Source organism: Pygocentrus nattereri, chromosome 28 (assembly GCF_015220715.1).
Source record: "Pygocentrus nattereri isolate fPygNat1 chromosome 28, fPygNat1.pri, whole genome shotgun sequence".
Taxonomy (NCBI): Eukaryota; Metazoa; Chordata; class Actinopteri; order Characiformes; family Serrasalmidae; genus Pygocentrus; species Pygocentrus nattereri.
Window position 1 is genome coordinate 10,262,351 of NC_051238.1, and position 18,388 is coordinate 10,280,738.

General features: G+C 38.9%; 1 protein-coding gene across 2 annotated transcripts in view; it reads right to left on the reverse strand.

Moving 5' to 3' along the window:
- trim33 (tripartite motif containing 33) overlaps positions 1-18,388 on the reverse strand; it is a 32,594-nt gene that overhangs the window by 2,556 nt on the left and 11,650 nt on the right. For both annotated transcript variants that reach the window (XM_017716450.2, XM_017716449.2), the window contains exons 5-18: positions 17,821-17,937; positions 16,236-16,350; positions 15,457-15,603; positions 13,907-14,024; positions 12,643-12,926; positions 11,282-11,458; positions 9,706-9,915; positions 9,392-9,527; positions 9,155-9,218; positions 8,900-9,050; positions 7,313-7,695; positions 6,167-6,290; positions 5,892-5,966; positions 3,623-3,775 (exon numbers count right to left, since the gene is read on the reverse strand). In XM_017716450.2, coding sequence (XP_017571939.1) covers positions 3,623-3,775; positions 5,892-5,966; positions 6,167-6,290; positions 7,313-7,695; positions 8,900-9,050; positions 9,155-9,218; positions 9,392-9,527; positions 9,706-9,915; positions 11,282-11,458; positions 12,643-12,926; positions 13,907-14,024; positions 15,457-15,603; positions 16,236-16,350; positions 17,821-17,937 — 2,254 coding nt within the window. The remainder of the gene's footprint in view (positions 1-3,622; positions 3,776-5,891; positions 5,967-6,166; positions 6,291-7,312; positions 7,696-8,899; positions 9,051-9,154; positions 9,219-9,391; positions 9,528-9,705; positions 9,916-11,281; positions 11,459-12,642; positions 12,927-13,906; positions 14,025-15,456; positions 15,604-16,235; positions 16,351-17,820; positions 17,938-18,388) is intronic.

Below are 18,388 nucleotides of genomic sequence, written 5' to 3' on the forward strand. Positions count from 1 at the left end.
AACCTTTTTAGAGAAAATTAAATCTGACAGCTCAGATGTTTTCACTGAATATTTAAGGCTTAAAGGGGAATCCCAGTTACAGTGGGGTCAAAAAGTCTGAGACCACTATAGAACATGCTTTGCATTCCTCTCATTTAATCGAAAGATTTTCATTACAAAGTTCTATTGTGAGCATAACAATCTGAAAGCAAAGTAGGATCTTTGAAATAGTTCAAATGTCAGAACGTTTTAATATCTGACACGTCCTCCTTTCACTTTAAGGACAGTGAGTCCACAGATTTGTGTAAAAGCCTTTGTTGAGCAGATCAAACCCACCTGTCTGAACACAAGCTTCAATCGAAGGAACAAGATTAAAAAAGGGCTCAACATGGTCAGTGTCACCATTTCGCTTCATTTTGGAAAGAGAACTAGAGCAGAACCTAGAATTTCATTTTACTGGTCACAAAATTTCTCTTAGATTTCCCAGAATTTTCAAGAATTCAAAAGGATGTTCTCAGACTTTTGGACCCTAATGTACTGTTCCAAATTCTTGTGTAAATTCAATCGTTAAGATGTAAACAAAGTAATTTAGAGTGCTTTGATGTGAATTGGTTCACTGTAGAGAAACATAACTGTTCAGGGTTTTTTGTTTGTTTGTTTGTTTTTTAAACAGTGGTGAAGGGAAACATGGATCGGAAAACGTACAACACAAATATAACCATTTTAATTGCCATCCCAAAACACCAGTAAACCTACAAGTGTCTACCTGAGTGTTTAAATGCAATATTGATGGCAAAACACAAAACATTCTGTGAGCCCTTAGAGGCATTAAACACATCAGACGTCTGGTTCCCGTCGTTACAGGGAACAGTTCTTATTGGTCAGTTTTCTCCAGAATGGCGCATTTCACATCAAACCACTCTGAACATCTTTGTTTAGGCTTTAACAATTTAATTATACAGACATTTTGAAAACTCAATGGAATTCCACTTTAATAAACACCACAAATGCCCATCACAGACAAAGAACTACTACAGAGTGAACAGACAGAAGCAATAATAAGTGGTCCAGTTCATTTGGGGCCTGAAGCCACAGGCAGTCCTATGACCACCCTTACAAAGGAGTGACCAAAGTATGAGTGATACTGTGCCATGATGGGGTTTTTCACTCTTTACATTCATAATAAATTACAACAGCACTTGATCATTTTATATTCCTCCAAGATCTGATTTCTTCCTGGCAAGAATTCATATGAGACTCAGGATTTGTTAGAAAGGAGTCATTTGGTATTACTATCAACACAGATGTCCACAGATGAAACCAGAAGACAGCACTTGCAGCCACCAATGCTGACTGAGGTAAAGAGACGAAGAGAAATGGACAATTAAAACTTATTGGAGCTGGTTTAGTGCTACCTGGGTAGGTGCTCTAATTTGAACAATTATGGACAAGATGTGCAATTTTAATCCAGCACGAAAATCTGCTCTGCTCTTTGTTTTAGAGTGAATTACATTCTATAATTTGCACAAGCAGAAGCTCCCTCAGTAAGTTATAGCCATCCTATTCAAATCCACCTCACCCCAATATAACAAAACCTGCAGACACATCCACATTTCTGGTGACCAGAGAACAAGGTTAACCTGTAAACATCATGATTTGTAACAGTTCCTATATCCCCAAGGTCAAATAAGGAAAACCGGAACCTACAACACTTTTTCTAATCGGCTAATTAAAGAAAGAAGGAAAACAAAAATATCTTGTAAGTACTTCTAATAGGGTGGCACTTCACCAGTGTAATACTATTTTATTTGGCATTAACTAGAACTTAGTTTGTGTTCTTTGTTTGGACCCATTTAATTGCAATCTTAACGCTGCTCGCACTATGACGTTTTGATCGGGCTATCGACTCTATTTTGTGTGAATCTGGCAATCAAACCACTTACAAATTAGTTTTTAAGACCTCCTCTGGTGTTAAAAAAAAAAGAAAAAAAAAGAAAAAAAAAAAAGACCTATCTTGAATAGGACTTTAGCCCATAAAAAGGATAATTTGTAAAAACAAAAATGATAATATGAAAAATATGTATATAATATTTACTTATTTTAAACATATTCATACAGATAAACCAACAATAGCAATAACATCATCATTAGATGAATAGTATATCAATAATTTATCAATTATATAAGTTCACTCAAAGCAACTAAGATCATTTACAGCTAGGGGTGGGCAATATGGAAAAACATGAATTTCTCAATACTTCCAGACATTACATTATGTATAATACAGTACAATATAATATGCATCACAATATTTAGTTTGTCTGAGGTTTGATCAGTTGAAACAGAAAAAAATGTGCCACATTAAAATAATGTAATAATTTTTGTATAATTATTGTACAATTTTTAAAATTAAAATAACTATACTCCTTTTGTAACGATACATGCAGATTGTTTTTTATTGTATTCTTTAAGTACTGACAATATACATGACATGTAGAAAAGTTTATGACTATGATGAGCCAAAAATATTGCCATACTGCCCACTCCTACTTACTGCACTGTCTCTAACCACTTCAGCAATACTCATCCATTAAACAAAATTACACTGGGGATAAAAAAAAAAGAGCAGTTATCTGTGAAATTGCTGTACAGTCACTATATTACTAACCAGCTTTAAAATGAAACTGAAATGAGTAAAAAACGGATCTGATTCAGTCTTTTCCAAAGACTTCACCCACAGAGCAGAGATGATGCATTAATATGTGCAGAATTGTGCTCTCTGTAGAGGATGTGCAACTTATTTTTACTTAAAAAATAAATTTAAACAAAACATAATTTGTCTGGGGCGCCCAAACTTTTGCATGCGACTGTAATACAGAACATTTTCCAGTACAACCTTAAAAGTAGGCCTATTTTTCATATTCAAACGAGACAAAGCCTGAATAAAAATCTGAATATGAAAAACAGTTTCTCAGGTGAGTTTCCCTTACAGGGGAAGTCCACTGATTTTTCAAAATTTCTGTGTAAGCAAAGTCATTCCCAATGTTAATTGGAACCAGTTGTGTGAAAAAGGTACACAATAATAATAATAATAATAATTTAACAAAGTTACATTTTTATAGTACATTTCTTATACCCAAGGTCACTTTACAGAGGCAAAAAAAACAAACAAAAAAAAGCAACCATTTAACATGAAACCACTTTGAATGACTTTGTTTACATTTCATCAACAAAAATACGTAAAAATGTTTAAAAATCGAGAGAACTCTGCATTAAAACAGAAACCTTCTCTGATCTATGGGCAAGCCTTCAAGCTTCACTAACCGTATGATAAACACCATAAAACTGAACTTAACATCAAGCAAAAACTGCTTAAAATATGCAAGGCCAAAGTTAATTTTGATGGAAATGTGTTAGTTTAAGTACTAAATAACTGATGTGCACAATACATAAATGTGTCAGAATATTCATAATCCTGAGTCCATTTGTTTGTTAGTACAGGTGTGTTGCAAAATTAAAGCTTGCATGGTGCAGCCAGCACATGCACAACACACTGCCTGGTTACTGCTGCGTCCGACACTAAAACAGACACCCAAAAACATCCCCATGCCTACATGCAACAACACAACATGCGCTCACTCACCTCATTGTACTTTGCGCAGTTGCTGAAGACCAGACGGACGTCGTACACAAAATCTTTGGGGCTCTGGTAGTGCTGTGGGTGCTTTAGCTGCAGTTTCCTCTTCACCAAGTTCAGGTGCATGGGGTGCTTTATGATCTTATAGTAGTTGGGGACCTGGAGAGGAGATGAAGACCAAAACAAACTCATATCACACAGAAAAATCTGCAGATAAATCTATTCCAAACTGGCACCTGAGTGTATTTCACAAGTTAGCCCATTTCATAGAAAACATAATTCTCCTTGCTTAGGCTGCAGTATGTAAACACTGTTAAAGCTTCAAAAATAGAGTCAGCTTTGAAATCACACTTTTATGTAGATCAGTCTATTATACACACACACACACACACACCTTAAAGTAGTCAGTGTATAGCTTGTATAGCAGTATAGATTTACTGTCCTCTGAAATGAACACACAGCCATTAATGTTTAAATAGCTGCCAACACAAGTACACCTCACAGCACGGTGAACACGTCCAAATTGTGTCGTTGTCCCTCCCTGGTGTCATGTGACTCGTTAGAGTTACAAGGTTCCAGGTGTGAATGGGGAGCACGGGTGTTAAATTTGGTGTTTTGGGTACAATTTGCTCATACTGGCCACTGGATATCCAACATGGCACCTCATGGCAAAGAACTCTGAGGATGAGAGAAATAGAATTGTTGCTCTTCACAAAGATGGCCTAGGCTATAAGAAGACTGCCAACACCCTGAAATTGAGCCATAGCACGGTGGTCAAGGTCATATAGCGGTTTTCCAGAACAGGTTCCACTCCAAACAGGCCTCACCAGGGTCAACCAAAGAAGTCCAGTCCACGTGTTCAGCGTCATATCCAAAGGTTGGCTTCAAAAATAGACACATGAGTGCTGCCAGCATTGCTGCAGAGGTTGAAGAAGTGGGAGGTCAGCCTGTCAGTGCTCAGACCATATACTGCCCAATGTATCAACTCGGTCTGCATGGCTGTCATCCCAGAAGGAAGCCTCTTCTGAAGCTGATGCACAAGAAAGCCTGGAAACAGTTTTCTAAAGACAAGCAGTCCAAGAATATGAAATACTGGAACCATGTCATGTGATCTGATGAGACCAAGATAAACTTGTTTGGCTCAGATGGTGTCCAGCATGTGTGGCGGTGCCCTGGTGAGAAGTACCAAGACAACTGTCTCTTGCCTACAGTCAAGCATGGCAGTGGTAGCATCATGGTCTGGAGCTGCATGAGTGCTGCCAGCAGGAGAGCTGGGGAGCTGTGGTTCATTGAGGGAAACATGAATTCCAACATGCACTGTGACATTCTGAAGCAGAGCATGATCCCCCTGCCTCCAAGAAACTGCTGCATGGCAGTTTTCCAACTTCATAACGACCCCAAACACACCTCCAAGATGACAACTGCCTTGCTGAAGATAAAGGTGATGGACTGGCCAAGTATGTCTCCAGATCTAATCCCAATTGAGCACCTGTGGGGCATCCTCAAGCAGAAGGATGAGGAGCGCAAGGTGTCTAACATCCACCAGTTCCGTGATGTCATCATGGAGGAGTGTAAGAGGATTCCAGTACCAACCTATGCAGCTCTGGTGAATTCCATGCCCAAGAGGTTTCGTGAAGTGCTAGATAATAATGGTGGTCACACAAAATATTGGCACTTTAAGCACAATTTGGACATGTTCACTGTGAGGTTTACTCACTTGTGCTGCCAGCTAGTTAGACATTAATGGCTGCGTGTTATTTTCAGAGGACAGTAAATCTATACTGCTATACACTGACTACTTTAAGTTATATCCAAATTTCATTTCTATAGTGTTGTCCCATGAAAAGATATTGGGATACACCTCTTATAAAATCAAGCACTAGATTCATCTTACTGAAAAATCCTATTTTGTGAAATACCTCCCTGGCATCTTTCAGTCGGCATCATTTTTTAAAAAAATAAAGAAATAAAAAAAAGAAATAAAATCCCTTCTTCATGCTAGTTATAGCCAAGTCACATGTACTGGTATCATTTATCTGCTGTTCTCTAATTTGTGAGTAATGCATTTTTTTTAAATCAATTCACCTCCTGTGGCATGTTTGTTTTATAATAAAGGCACTGTTTTAACCTTAAAAAAGGTCAGTGAATATTTATATACCAATTAGCTTTTACACTAATTGGATAATATTGCTCAGTCTTAGGGCTCCATATAAAGAGGTATTAAGCATGTGAAAATAAGTGTGGTCAGTCAAGAAGCGTGGACAGGAAAGCTTACCGAGGAAGGAACTGGCTCCTGAAACTCTACACTCAGCTCATGACAGAATATATAGAGCAGCAGGCGCTCACATTTCTGTGGAGGGCAGAAACAGGAAAAAAAGGGATAAGATATAAAAATAAAAAAAAACAATTTAAAAAACAACTAGTGACGACAAAAACTCACATGCTACTTTAACATCTGAACCTAAACAAATAGAATACAACTCAATGGCATAAAACAAAAGAGAAATCAAAAAGAGAAACAGATCTACAGGTCCTACAGAGGGAACTCACCCTCTGGTCCTCTGAACTCAGACCCCGCTCACTCTTGTCCTTTTTATTCGGAGGGTCATCATCGCAGTTATACTCCATTTCTGGATTGGTCAGACTTCTGCAGAACGTGCACATCCAGTCTCCACTAATCCAGATGAATCCAGATGGTGGGTGAAGAGAGAAAGGGGGGTGCGGGAGATATCAAGAGCCGAAAATTAAACTGATACAAAATCACACCAGGAAAAATGAATGCTCTTGGGGAGTCTTTTCAACATGGAGCTTCTGAAACTGATTCCTGAAATGTAGCAAAAACCTACACTGAAACATTTAAGTTTCGTTTTCAGTAGCTGGTCATCATTACTAACATTACTATGTCTGTTGCTTAGCAACAAGAGACTCACAATGCACTTTTACACACTTTCAGCACACGTAGTGATCTATGGCATTCACTAGAAATGACAAGTGCACTGTGGGAGACCGTAGTGTCCTCAAAAACACTATGAAATTCTATTATATGATTTGGATTTCAAGCACATAAAAGTGCCTTGAAATGCAAATACGGATCCATTTTGGTCACAGCTTCACACTAAAGCAGATCCGTACAACTGGGTTAACAGAAAAAAAAAAAAAAAAAAAAGATGAAGGATTGTAGATTATCTCCTGTAATAAAACTTGCATGAATTTTAGGCACAGAATCTTCATCTATATCTAATCTATATAAGAATATATTCCTACAGTTTATGGTAACATCTTGATTTAATTATGTTTACCCTTTGAGGAGTGTGCAATTTAAAATAGCATATTCTTAAACTTACTGGATCATTACTGGCCAACACTCAAAGTTTCAAATCAGTATCTGAAAGAATTGGCCACATTTATCAATTCACTAAATTATTTTTCATTTTAATAGTCTTGTTATTCTAAAAAGCATATTGAAAAGCATAAATATTGTTGTTATAATAATAATAATAATAATAATAATAATAATAACAATAATAATAACAACAACAATTATTATTATTGAGGAGTAGTAGTAAATTTTACAAAATGTCGATTACATTTCTGTTTCATGACTTTTTAAATTATGGAGCCAGGCCATCTATTTAGTTGCTGTTGGAAGGCATGTCAGTCCAACACAATAGCTGGAGCGGACAAAATGATATTTACCTGGGCGAGGCACGTAGTGAAGGGATGTGGCAGGTGATGTGGAAGACTTTAGGGCAGCGGTCACAGCACAGAAGCTCTCCTCCGTTCTGACACACCGCACACCAGTCTTCATTTGGGTCATCCTCTTTCCCCTCCGTGCCTGGCTGGCTACTAGCATTAGCCTGTGAACTGCTACTGCCCCTCTGGGAGCGATGAAACATGACCTGGCTCCCAACATCCATGCTGCCGTTAGTCAGAGAAGTGTTTGTACTGATGCAGGGCGAGTTCTGAGGTTCCATTTTAACATTTTCTCCCAGGGTTCTTAAAACATCCTGTACAGAACCAGTGGACACAGAACCCAGGACAGGGAGAGGAGGGGTCACGCTGGCGTCTGGACTGTTCATCTGTACAGAGAGAAGAACAGCAGAAAGAAGACGGAAAAGGACTCAAATTAGTTAATCACTTCATATAGGACACCGTAACACAGTCAACTATTATAATGTGGACGTGAAATTAGTGTCATTTCCTACTTCACCTAGATAAGGCATGACCAATCAGAAAGGTGGCATGTTTTAAAAACCATAGATACACCTTTATTATATATGCCAATAGACAATATCATTCATATATATAAAAAGAAATCTGCTTTCAGTCCTAAATTGCCTTGTTTTAAGTAACTGGCCACACAGTGGCACTTCTGCATCCACTGACAAATCACAGAAACATAGAAGTGAAAACTATTGTTTCACATCCCACTCAGAACTATAGTTTGAGATGGTTTGGCCATTTGTCAAAACACAAGCATGATGAGGCCCGTGACACAATCATATCCAGTCCACTAAATTATTTGAATTTTCTATTAATTTTAACCCATTTTAAAATGCCCTGCCCTACAACAGCCAGCATGCACTGCAATGCAATATATATTTCAAGATATAGTATTTCAAGTAGACCTTGAAATGTGCCTATATTTGTTGTTGACGTTTTGTCTTATTTTGACAACAATGAACAAATTGGGTTATAGCAAGATGTTAAAAATGAAAAACATTCAGTGGCCCATGGATTTGTTGATCTTTAATAAGACCCTTTTAAGAGGCTGACTTTGATACCCCTGGCCTAAAATGTACTTTTTACAAAGCCATTTGTGGTTGAGAGGCATGTGCATGGCACTGTAACAAAAAAGAGTGCCCAACTAACTTCATTTACGTCTATATACAAATAAAATGTGAAAACAAGTCACAAGTGGGTTCAATAGTCGTTTTGGACAGTAAACAGAATGGCTCGCAGGGATGCACAATACATTTTAGAGCATGCAACACTGATGATATAAAAGTTGCAAGTATTGTAGACCAAATTATTAGTATTATTTTTTTAAATGTAGTTTAAAACTGTATAAAATACTTCTAAAACAAATCTCAGTAAGTGGAACAACTTGTAATTTTTAACTGTTGAAAAACAGAACCAGCAAGTAAAATGTTTGGTTTTTAATGTCAATTTCATGAAACTATTACCATAAAAAAAATAATTTTCTCCTAAATTATTTTCATTCCCCACAAGGGGCACTATTGTCACGTAAGTAGCCAGATAGTTAAGTAGAAGTTGAAATACCATGCAAGCGCTCCGCCGGCCATCTTTGCCCCGTTCAGTCTTGACGTTGGCCCCAGAGTACCCACATTCTTCCTCCACTCCTGGCTCCTGTTTAACCTTCACCTGGTCTAAAGCTGTGCTCCCAGTCCCCGACCTACCTGCTGACCCACAGCTACAAGACACACAAATATTCAATGACCAACATGAAGTGGAAAAGTACCCAACATACAGGCACGTTTAGAATTAGAACTGCAGGATCCCGCAGTGCACCTTTACCTGCCACGACTGCCTGTACTGGAGGAGCTGGACGGCCGGGCTGGAGTCAGTGAGTTTGATAACCCTGAACAGGAGAATGAAAATTCAATTGAGGGTGTCAGACCAGACACAGGATTCATTATTTTCATGTGTTTGTGAGCAGGCATTTGTGAATGGTGGCTAGTTAAGCCATCAAAACAAAGGCATCACAAATGCGGAAGAAAGCTTCTTGCTTATTTAAAGTAATCTGAAAGGTACCTGAGGATCCCGGAGAGTTCGTTGAGGGTCCTGGTGATGGGTTAAGGTTATTAGTGGGTGCCAGAGGGGGCTGCGTACTAGCGGAAATATAACGGCTTAGGAGATTGTCCAAGGTGCTGGAACCTGCATCTTCCAACTGTGAAAAAAATTCAGTGAGGAAAATAACTAACAAGAACATCAGAACTCATGGAGGTGTTAGACAAATTTGGATTAAAAAGTAAGTCTTACAGCTGTAAATCAGCTTCAACACACATTGTGTGTTGTACTATTGTACTAATTGAATGAGAGCATGGTGATGGCAACAGTGCGTATACCTGGATGGGGGGAATGTCAGGCAGGCAGGGCAGGTTCTCAGGGTTGGTGACTGAGGGAATGAGCTCGATGGGGCCCACTACAGGGCTGGTGGGGCCCCGGTGGCCATGGGCACTGGCCATACTGGCGCTGGTAGGGCTGGTAGGGTTGGCAGCACTGACGTTGTGCAGTGATGCAACAGGGAAGGGGCCCGCATGGCCAGGGTTGGAATGCTACAGGGAAAAGAACATGGTTGTTTTCAAAGGGAAGCTGTGGAGTGATGTTAAACAGCTACAACCAGAAAGACAACAGCCACCCAACTTAATTTGAAGTATTTTTGAATTTCAGATTTAATTTTAAACCAGTGGTGCTAAATAATTAGAACTGAAGAAGCACAGAACTTTCCAGTTTGCTGATTTTTCCTTTAAGAATACATTGAATTCAACTCAGCAGCTAATTAAGCTCGCTACAAGCTTAAAGAAACCACTCTGAACTCTATCTGCCAAATCTGTATCGTACAGTTGATCACCACAGAACAGAAGAACATCCACTGATTGACAACACACACTAATGAACAGTGTCCGCCTACTTGTATCTATAGTACTAGAGATGTAACAATGTATACAACAATCTTAACATAAGTGCATGTTGCTGTGTCAGTGTATTTTGACTAGCATGTTAGCTTGTCATTCAATTAAATCTGATTCAATTCAAAAGTTTATTTGTACATATTTCTAGACCATTTCATAAGTCATGAGTGTCACAGGCTGGTTTCTTGACGATTGGGTTGAATAACCAAATTTCACTTTTGGGAGTATCTGTAAGTAGCCGTGCTGGTATTTTGCCGAACTGATCAGCATAACTAGCTTGTTTAGGTACCTTGAGTTAAAGAGCTCTAGCCACTCGTTTCTCTACCAGTTTTCAAAAGCCCTCATCCACTTGGCCTGGCCATTTCCCCTCAGGGAACCCCCAGTGCCATCATAAGGGCCAATCCATCTCTGTATTAGCTCAAGTGAACTATGTTACATGATCCGTCAGTGGGGTACAGAACTGAGTGATAACAAGTCCCAAACTTGCTCAGAAATGACTGCGACCCAGCAAACTTCCCTTCTCAAACTCGGTAAATTAGTAGGCAAACTGCAAACTACTCCACCTGTCACACATGACTGCTGATATTTTATGACCTTACAGCACCAGTTTGCTCGTTAGCATGCCAAAGCCTACAGGTTCAACCACAATAAAAATTCTTGGCACTGGCACCACCGCTCTATGCCAAGTTAATATCCAGCCGGGGCAATTTTTCACCAAATTAATGTGCGTTATTCAAACTTCTCAATATTAGATTTTGCATTGCAAAGTTTACCAGGCTGATTTTTTTTTTTCTTCACTTGAGAAACTATTTCTTACAATGTGACCGATCTACCAGAAATGGCCCAACCTCTGCTCGCAGTGCAAAGCAGGAGAAACAAATCCTTCAGCTGAAGAGATCAATTTCTAGCTTTATGTCTGGTGATTATCTGTCCAGACAAACATTACAGCCACACAATGGGTTACACTAACTAAACTAAAGTCTCCATGAGTAAAGTGAAAGACACTCACCCGTCTTTGAAGCTGCGGTTGCATCATGGGATACGACTGTCCATTGAGACGGGGCTGGGCCACGGGCATGCGGCCCTGTGCGGCTGTCATGCGGAGGTGGTGGGGAGGGGGATACATATGGGCGGAACCGTTAACCCCCTCCCTCTGCATTGACTGCATGCTAATAAGTCTCGGAGGCTGAAACAAATGAACAGAAATACACTTAGGCTATACATCCAGACACAGGAGAGTTTTACACTTGAGGGTTGATGAGTAATTCACTGAGATATCACTGGAGATATCACCACTATGCTCACTGTCATCTTGTGTTTAGTATTAAGACGCTGCTTTAAAACATTTCACAATAACACAGTGCTAAATCAGAGGTCTGTGCCACAAAGCATGTTCCACTTAAAAAGCATTCCTGAATAAGCGCTAATAACAAATGCAACTGTGGTAACCTTGTTTTGCTACAGTGGTTTTACGGTCTCTGCTCTCCCAGGGTTACATAATCTAGCTATGATTAATCCTTGTGCATGTGAGTAGTGGTAACATTTTAAAATGTACTGCACACTCCCCAGTCCATACAGTCCACACAAGGGAAAATAAGCTGCAAAACCTGTTTTTATGATGTAATGATAACCAACATATACAGTCAAGTCACATTTTTATGACCACATCCTACTTTTGACAGCGACAGTGAGAAACTCATACAGCTGTGGTCTGGGGAATGTTTTTCGTGGCATTCTGTGGTCCCACATCCATGTGGAAGGCACTCTCAAACAATCTGGGTATGAATACATCCTTGCAGATCACATACATGCTGATTGTCTTCTCTGGGGCAGATGGGGTCATGGAATATTAGCTGGTGGTCATAATAATGTGACTCAAATGCGCATTTACCTGTAATGGCCTACAGCAGTTTAGTGCCACTCACATCAGAAAACAGCTCGTTTACATATATTAATCTTAAAATGCGGTAACCAAATTAGCCTGTTTAATTCAAAAGCATAAAAAGAGGTAGGGAAATGGGCTGGATCGGTTTGGTAAACTTTACACAAACGTCAAAAGTGGGCCTCAAAAGAAATGATAAAACAGAAGATGGAAAAAAAAGGAAAAAAAAAAAAAAAAAAAAAAAATCATACCAGATAAACATGTACAAGATAAAGCATTTTAAAAGCTTTGAATCTCTCCTGCCTTACAGTTGGTAAGCCATGCATCCTGAATTGTCAAAGTGATGTAACCCAGTATATAATGTAATCCACCGTTGTGAGACCACACACCAAAGGTCAGATCAAATTAACTGGCTAAGAATTAAATCCTGCTCTGTGAAGCACACCCGTACCACTAATCCTAAAATGAAACTACCACTCCCTCATCACCTGTTGCTGCATTATCTGAGGGGGTCCTCCCTGTCTAGGATGCTGAGACATCTGCGATGCGATGCGCATTTGCTGCTGGATCTGCTGCTGATGCTGATGCTGTTGTTGATGCTGCTGCTGCTTCTGTGCGAAAGCGGCCTGCTGCATGTGCTGCAGTCGGAGTTGAGCAAGGTTGATTTGCCCAGGGTGCTTGGCAGCAGCGTTGTGTCCAGGGGAGATCTGTGGTCCAATCATGTTTGGAGGCTGCGGTGCTGGTGGGGGCACTTTCTCAATCACCAGGTTACCTGAGATGACAGAAAATGATTTTGAATTATGACGGTCACAGTTACTTGATTACTTGATTTAAAAAACACACACACACACACACACACACACACACACACACACACACACACACCCCTTTTCAATGGGCAATGATTAGTGTTTTAGATTTTCCTATTGATTTCTCACAGTAATAAAAGGGCCAGATTGATATTCATGTGCAGATAGATACATATGTGCATTTTTTTTCACAGCATGCATTTTTTTTATACTTTCATTAAAAAAAAAATTAATGGCTTTTTTTTTTTTTATCTTTTCCTCAGTAAACTATTTGGAATGTTTGAAAGGCTATGCATGGTTTGCTATTGTTCATTTAACTGAATTTTATTCTTAGACATTTTTTAAAGCCCTGATTACTCAATTAGTGAAAAATAATCAGCGAATTATCTGATCATTAACATAACCGATAATGACAATCCCATGTTGAATGTTTAACAGGATTCTCTAATGCACCTACATGTTAATACAACCACATGGTGGCACCGTTCATCTTATTTTGTAGCATTTTGCCAAAAATCTGTCAAGAGACTTCTGCATCAACATAAATGATCCATTAAAACTGAATATTCCATTGTTTTCCAAAAACAAAAATACTTTTTTTGGCTGCACAGCATATTTTGGGTCATTCATAAGTACAAGTTGTTAAAGGCCATTTAATACCAAGCCTCTGTGTATTAAAAAAAAAATTTCTTTGGGGACTAATTTGCATTATATAACCCTACATGGATGTCTCCACTATGAATGTATTTTTTAAAATGCTTATTGCAAATCTACCATTTCAAGTAAAACATTTTAGGGAGTTTGAGGCATTTAACTCTTTAGACATCTGGTTCCTTGTTTGCATCTTAATTTATCTTAATTAACGAATAACGTGGAAATTCTGAAAAATTATGAAATTCCTCTTTAAGCTTAATATTTGAATAATAAGGATTCAAGTTGTTACCAAGATTGACGACGTTCTTGGCCCAGAAAGTGGGGTCACAGAAGAAGCGAACAGCTCCGTTGGCCTGAGGTACCGGGTCAAGGGGAACCTTAAGGATATGGCGCAGCTGGTACATGATCTGCCACAGAGAAGCAAGGATATTCAACCAGAACAAAATTTAAATGCTTTCTACACCAAAAGAACAGCAGCTTAAAAACACACAGGATAGTTTTCAAAGTGCACTTATGTCAGCATATGGATACACAGCTTTCAAGAACCGAGTCTTGAAGAGGCACGAAGTGTTTACAGATATTTCCCTGAAGGATATGCTGCATTTAGCCAAGAGGTCTTCATTTGAAATCCCAGAGAGCTGTAACAGTCTAGAGTTTATTGTTTTCCTGCTCTTCCTTAGCAGGTAATTACTAAACCCTTCAAGAATGTTGAATCAAGTGTGTCTTAGGAAAGAAAACACTCAGCTGTTGTCAGTCTAAGAAGCAGGAACCCAATTTATACTCTTCCTAAAGGACCCATATCACGCAAAACCAATGTCTTTCCTTTTTTGGAATAAAAGAGTTTGATACAGTATGTAAACACTAAAGTCTAAAACATACTATTCACTCCCCAGACCATACAGTCCATATAAGGAAATTAAAGCTGCAAAAACAGACTTTTTAATCCACTGCTTCTGATGTCATGAAAAACTAAAACACTAAAATTCACAGTAATAAAAAAGCCTGTTTAATTCTAAGCGATAAAGAGAAGATGGAAAATGGTCATGTAAAAATAAAATTATACATAAAAACACAAGTGTCATAACTGGACCTTCTGTCTTCTATTTCTATTGAGATTTTCAGGCATTTTGATAAAATATCACAATTAGACAGCTTAACTAAGCAGAGCCTCGCTGTGCAAAAGAAAGTAAAATCTAGAGGTGCCTCAGCAGTGAATTGGAAGCAACCTTCAGTGCTAGTTTTACTTTTTTAAATATATATTTAAAATAAAAAAAATAAAAAACACACATCAAATCAGTCTGAAAAATGTGACCAAAATGCGTATGATAAGCCACAAAATCTATTTGAACACGTCACAAATAAGAGGGAAAAAAATGAAAATATTGAGTGAAGGTTAGAGCACAACTCTGTCCTAAAAGGTTCTAAACAGGTAATGCAGTTTTAATGGCGTCAAGCATTTATGGTCACCATTGTCGAGACTGGGTCATCTGGAACCAATCAGAGGAAACCACTGGTCCCAATAAAAATGGAGAATAGTGCAATAAATCCAGTCGACTTAGCAGAACTGAACACAGGTAAAATCAAGGCAAGATTCAATGCCTAAATGAAACCAACTGAAGAGCCAAAAAGTCCCACACTCTAAAGACAGCCTTACTGATCTAAATCTAAGGCCTTCAGTCTAAACATAGCTTTACATGGTTGGTGTTCTGGACACGCAAGTCAAACCCTGAACTAAAAAGGACTTTCAAAGGAGTAATTTAGTCCAAAACAAGGCTTAAGGCTGGGGAGTAGCTGCAGTCCAGCTCCCTCAGGGTGGAGCAGAGTGTTGAGGTGTCTCACCAGTCTCTTGCTGTAGAGCAGTGCTGTGCTGCTGCCGTTGCTTATGGCCCAATGAGTGAAGCGCAGCACATGTAGGATCTGTTGTGCCATTGAGCCTATGTCCCGCTGCTGGCTGTACAGCTTCATGGTGCGTTCCTTTGTCACGCTCTACAACAGGAGAACATCAGAGTCAAGAACAGAAGAAGAAGTGAAATAAGACAGCAGTAAGGATAAGAGAACAAAGGATGTAAAAGAAGACACAGTAAACAAAACTGCACTTTCCCAGTCAGATCACATTGCATGTTACTTGTCACTGTCGCCATCGTCTAAGAAACTGTGAAAAGTGAAGTCTGACGTTTCGTCATTTCTCTTCTATAAAAAGATGCGACTTTACAGGCTGATAGGATTCGCTTCTCAATTCTGCATCACAATAAGCAAGCTTCCCACCCCACTGAATAATCTCATGCACTTTTCCAGCCTTCATACTTTCACTGTCGCTGCACTTTTAAGCACAGACGTCTTTGATGGACAGGACAGCGAAGAAGAGTGATGTATTGTCACATATTGTAAGCATTACACTTCTATGTTAGCGACTGATTCAGTCTTTTTTGTTCATGTTAACAGGCTTTCTGTGGGGTACTTGGACATTCCAGTAATCAAAACAAGAAATACATTTCATAAGAAAATTTAATTTTAACGTAGCACAGCTGTTCAAAAATATGGCAATTTTCCATGACATTTAAGGCACACACAAAAATGATCAATAAAACTGCACTTCTGAGTCACCACTGCCACCATACCTCCAGCTGCTGAAGCAGAGACTTGCCCTTCTTGTTGATTTCGTTGATGAGGGTAAAGACTGCAATCTTAATCTCATGCTCAACCTTCCTGTGTGTCTCGGTTGCTTCTTTCAGTCTGCCGTAAGAGAGAGAGAAAAAAAAGGTGAACTGTAGGCCTTTACCTCTAATAAAAGAAGGCAGAAGCATCATTCAGCTAAGAATCATTTACCAACAGGCTTTATAAATGACTCCTTTATGAACGAAGGCAATACAGTGTTTTTTTGCTTCACCAACACATGATTCAACTCATGAAGGGCTTAAAAATAAGTTGATCATCTGAATTAGGTTACGGGATAGCAAGGCAACTGTGGAGTGTTCCAGCAGGACTGCAGTCACACCTGCGATTTAAATACACCCTTCAGTCAGGGCAAAGTTGGAAATGAGACCATGTTTATACAGGATGTTGAACCACTCAAATTAGGTCTGCTTTGTATTTTTTCTGCTTTAATTTCAACTGAATGATTAAAGAAATTAAAAGTTGTGTAATATACTGCTGTCCTTAAAGGGGAAACGGGGTGGGCACATCAAATATGAGACATTCTGAAACTTATTTAAATCTTCTTTTCTGCTTCTTTCCCACCACTGAAAACACAATGTAAATTAATTTACATTGAGCTTTCAGTGGCAGGAAAGAAGCAGAAAAGAAGAGAAAAATTACGCAGAACCCTCAAACAACTAAACATAATAAACTATTCAGTATTTACTGTGTCCACTATTTGCCTTTATTACAGCTTCCATTTTTTCACAGCATCTGCTTTCAGTTTCTCAAAGAAATAAATGTAGAAATATTTTTCCACAACTCCAAAGTTTAGTCTTTGAAGTTGGTTGTATTTTCTGCTTCTCACAATCCAAGCAATCCCAAAAATACATTGAGGTTTTAAGGTCTGGACAGTGAGGTGGTCAGGCCACTGTTCCGAGAACACCAGCTGCTCCTTAGTTTGATTTGCAAGTTTTCATCTTCTTTCACCTGTGGATTTCCTCAGATCTGAAGTAGAGCCTGATTTTCTCCTCTCTCTTACAGATGAAAACAGAGTACTGTTTATCTATTTAGGATGGTTTTAGTGGTCTATCAGGTTGTTTTGCCTAATTTTTTTTTTAAACTTCTGGGAACTCCTGTTTTGTTTTTCATTTTTCTTTGACTTTGTTCTTCCTTATTTAAGTGGATTATCACATGTAAACTCCTCAGATACATCGCCTGAAAAACAAACAGCTTGTACAAAACGGTCGCTTTGATTGTGAATGACGAAACTGAAGGGTGGTCTCTGATTTTTGCACAGTACTGTAGGGTTTAAATAAATAAAAACGAGAGCGAGAGAGCGAGAGAGAGCGAGAGAGAGCGAGAGCGCGAGAGAGAGCGAGAGAGAGCGAGAGCGCGAGAGAGAGCGAGAGAGAGCGAGAGCGAGAGAGCGAGAGAGAGCGAGAGAGAGAGAGAGAGAGAGAGAGAGAGAGAGAGAGAGAGAGAGAGAGAGAGAGAGAGAGAGAGAGAGAGTTGATTATCACGGTATCACGGCCATCAATAATGAAGGAACTTTGGCAGCAGTCCTACCTGTTTTGCACCTGAGCTGCAGAAAACTGCACAAAGTTTTTCTTCTCCTGCAGTTTTGACATGAATGTCTCAATGATTCCTTTCTGATTTTGAAAGGCTTCCTGAAGAAACTGGTACCTGTAGAGAGTAGAAAATAAAATCAGGAGGCTCATGAAGACCATATGTTGTGCAGAGTTCAAAGAGCCTGGAAGATGGGAGGTTAAACACAGTCAGAGAAGATGGATTTTAGAGTAGTGAATTTCCAAAGATGAAAATTTCCAAAGAATTAACTCCATTTAACCAAACTAATGGCTAATAATTAATATTGTACGGTAACATTAACTAACATCAAGTTGCTGTGTATTGGTTTCCCTGCTCTAACACTCAAACATAAAGAACAGACAACCACCAGCACATTACATAACACACTGCAAAAAAGGGTTAATAATATCTCATTTAGTTCCAACCTCGCAACATGTCATCTGTAACTTAGTAACAGCCGCCAGCATATAGAGTTTAATTAACTTTTAATGGAACTATTTTTCTTCACGAATATACATCCATTTTCTTGTTAATCAAATTTTCTGTC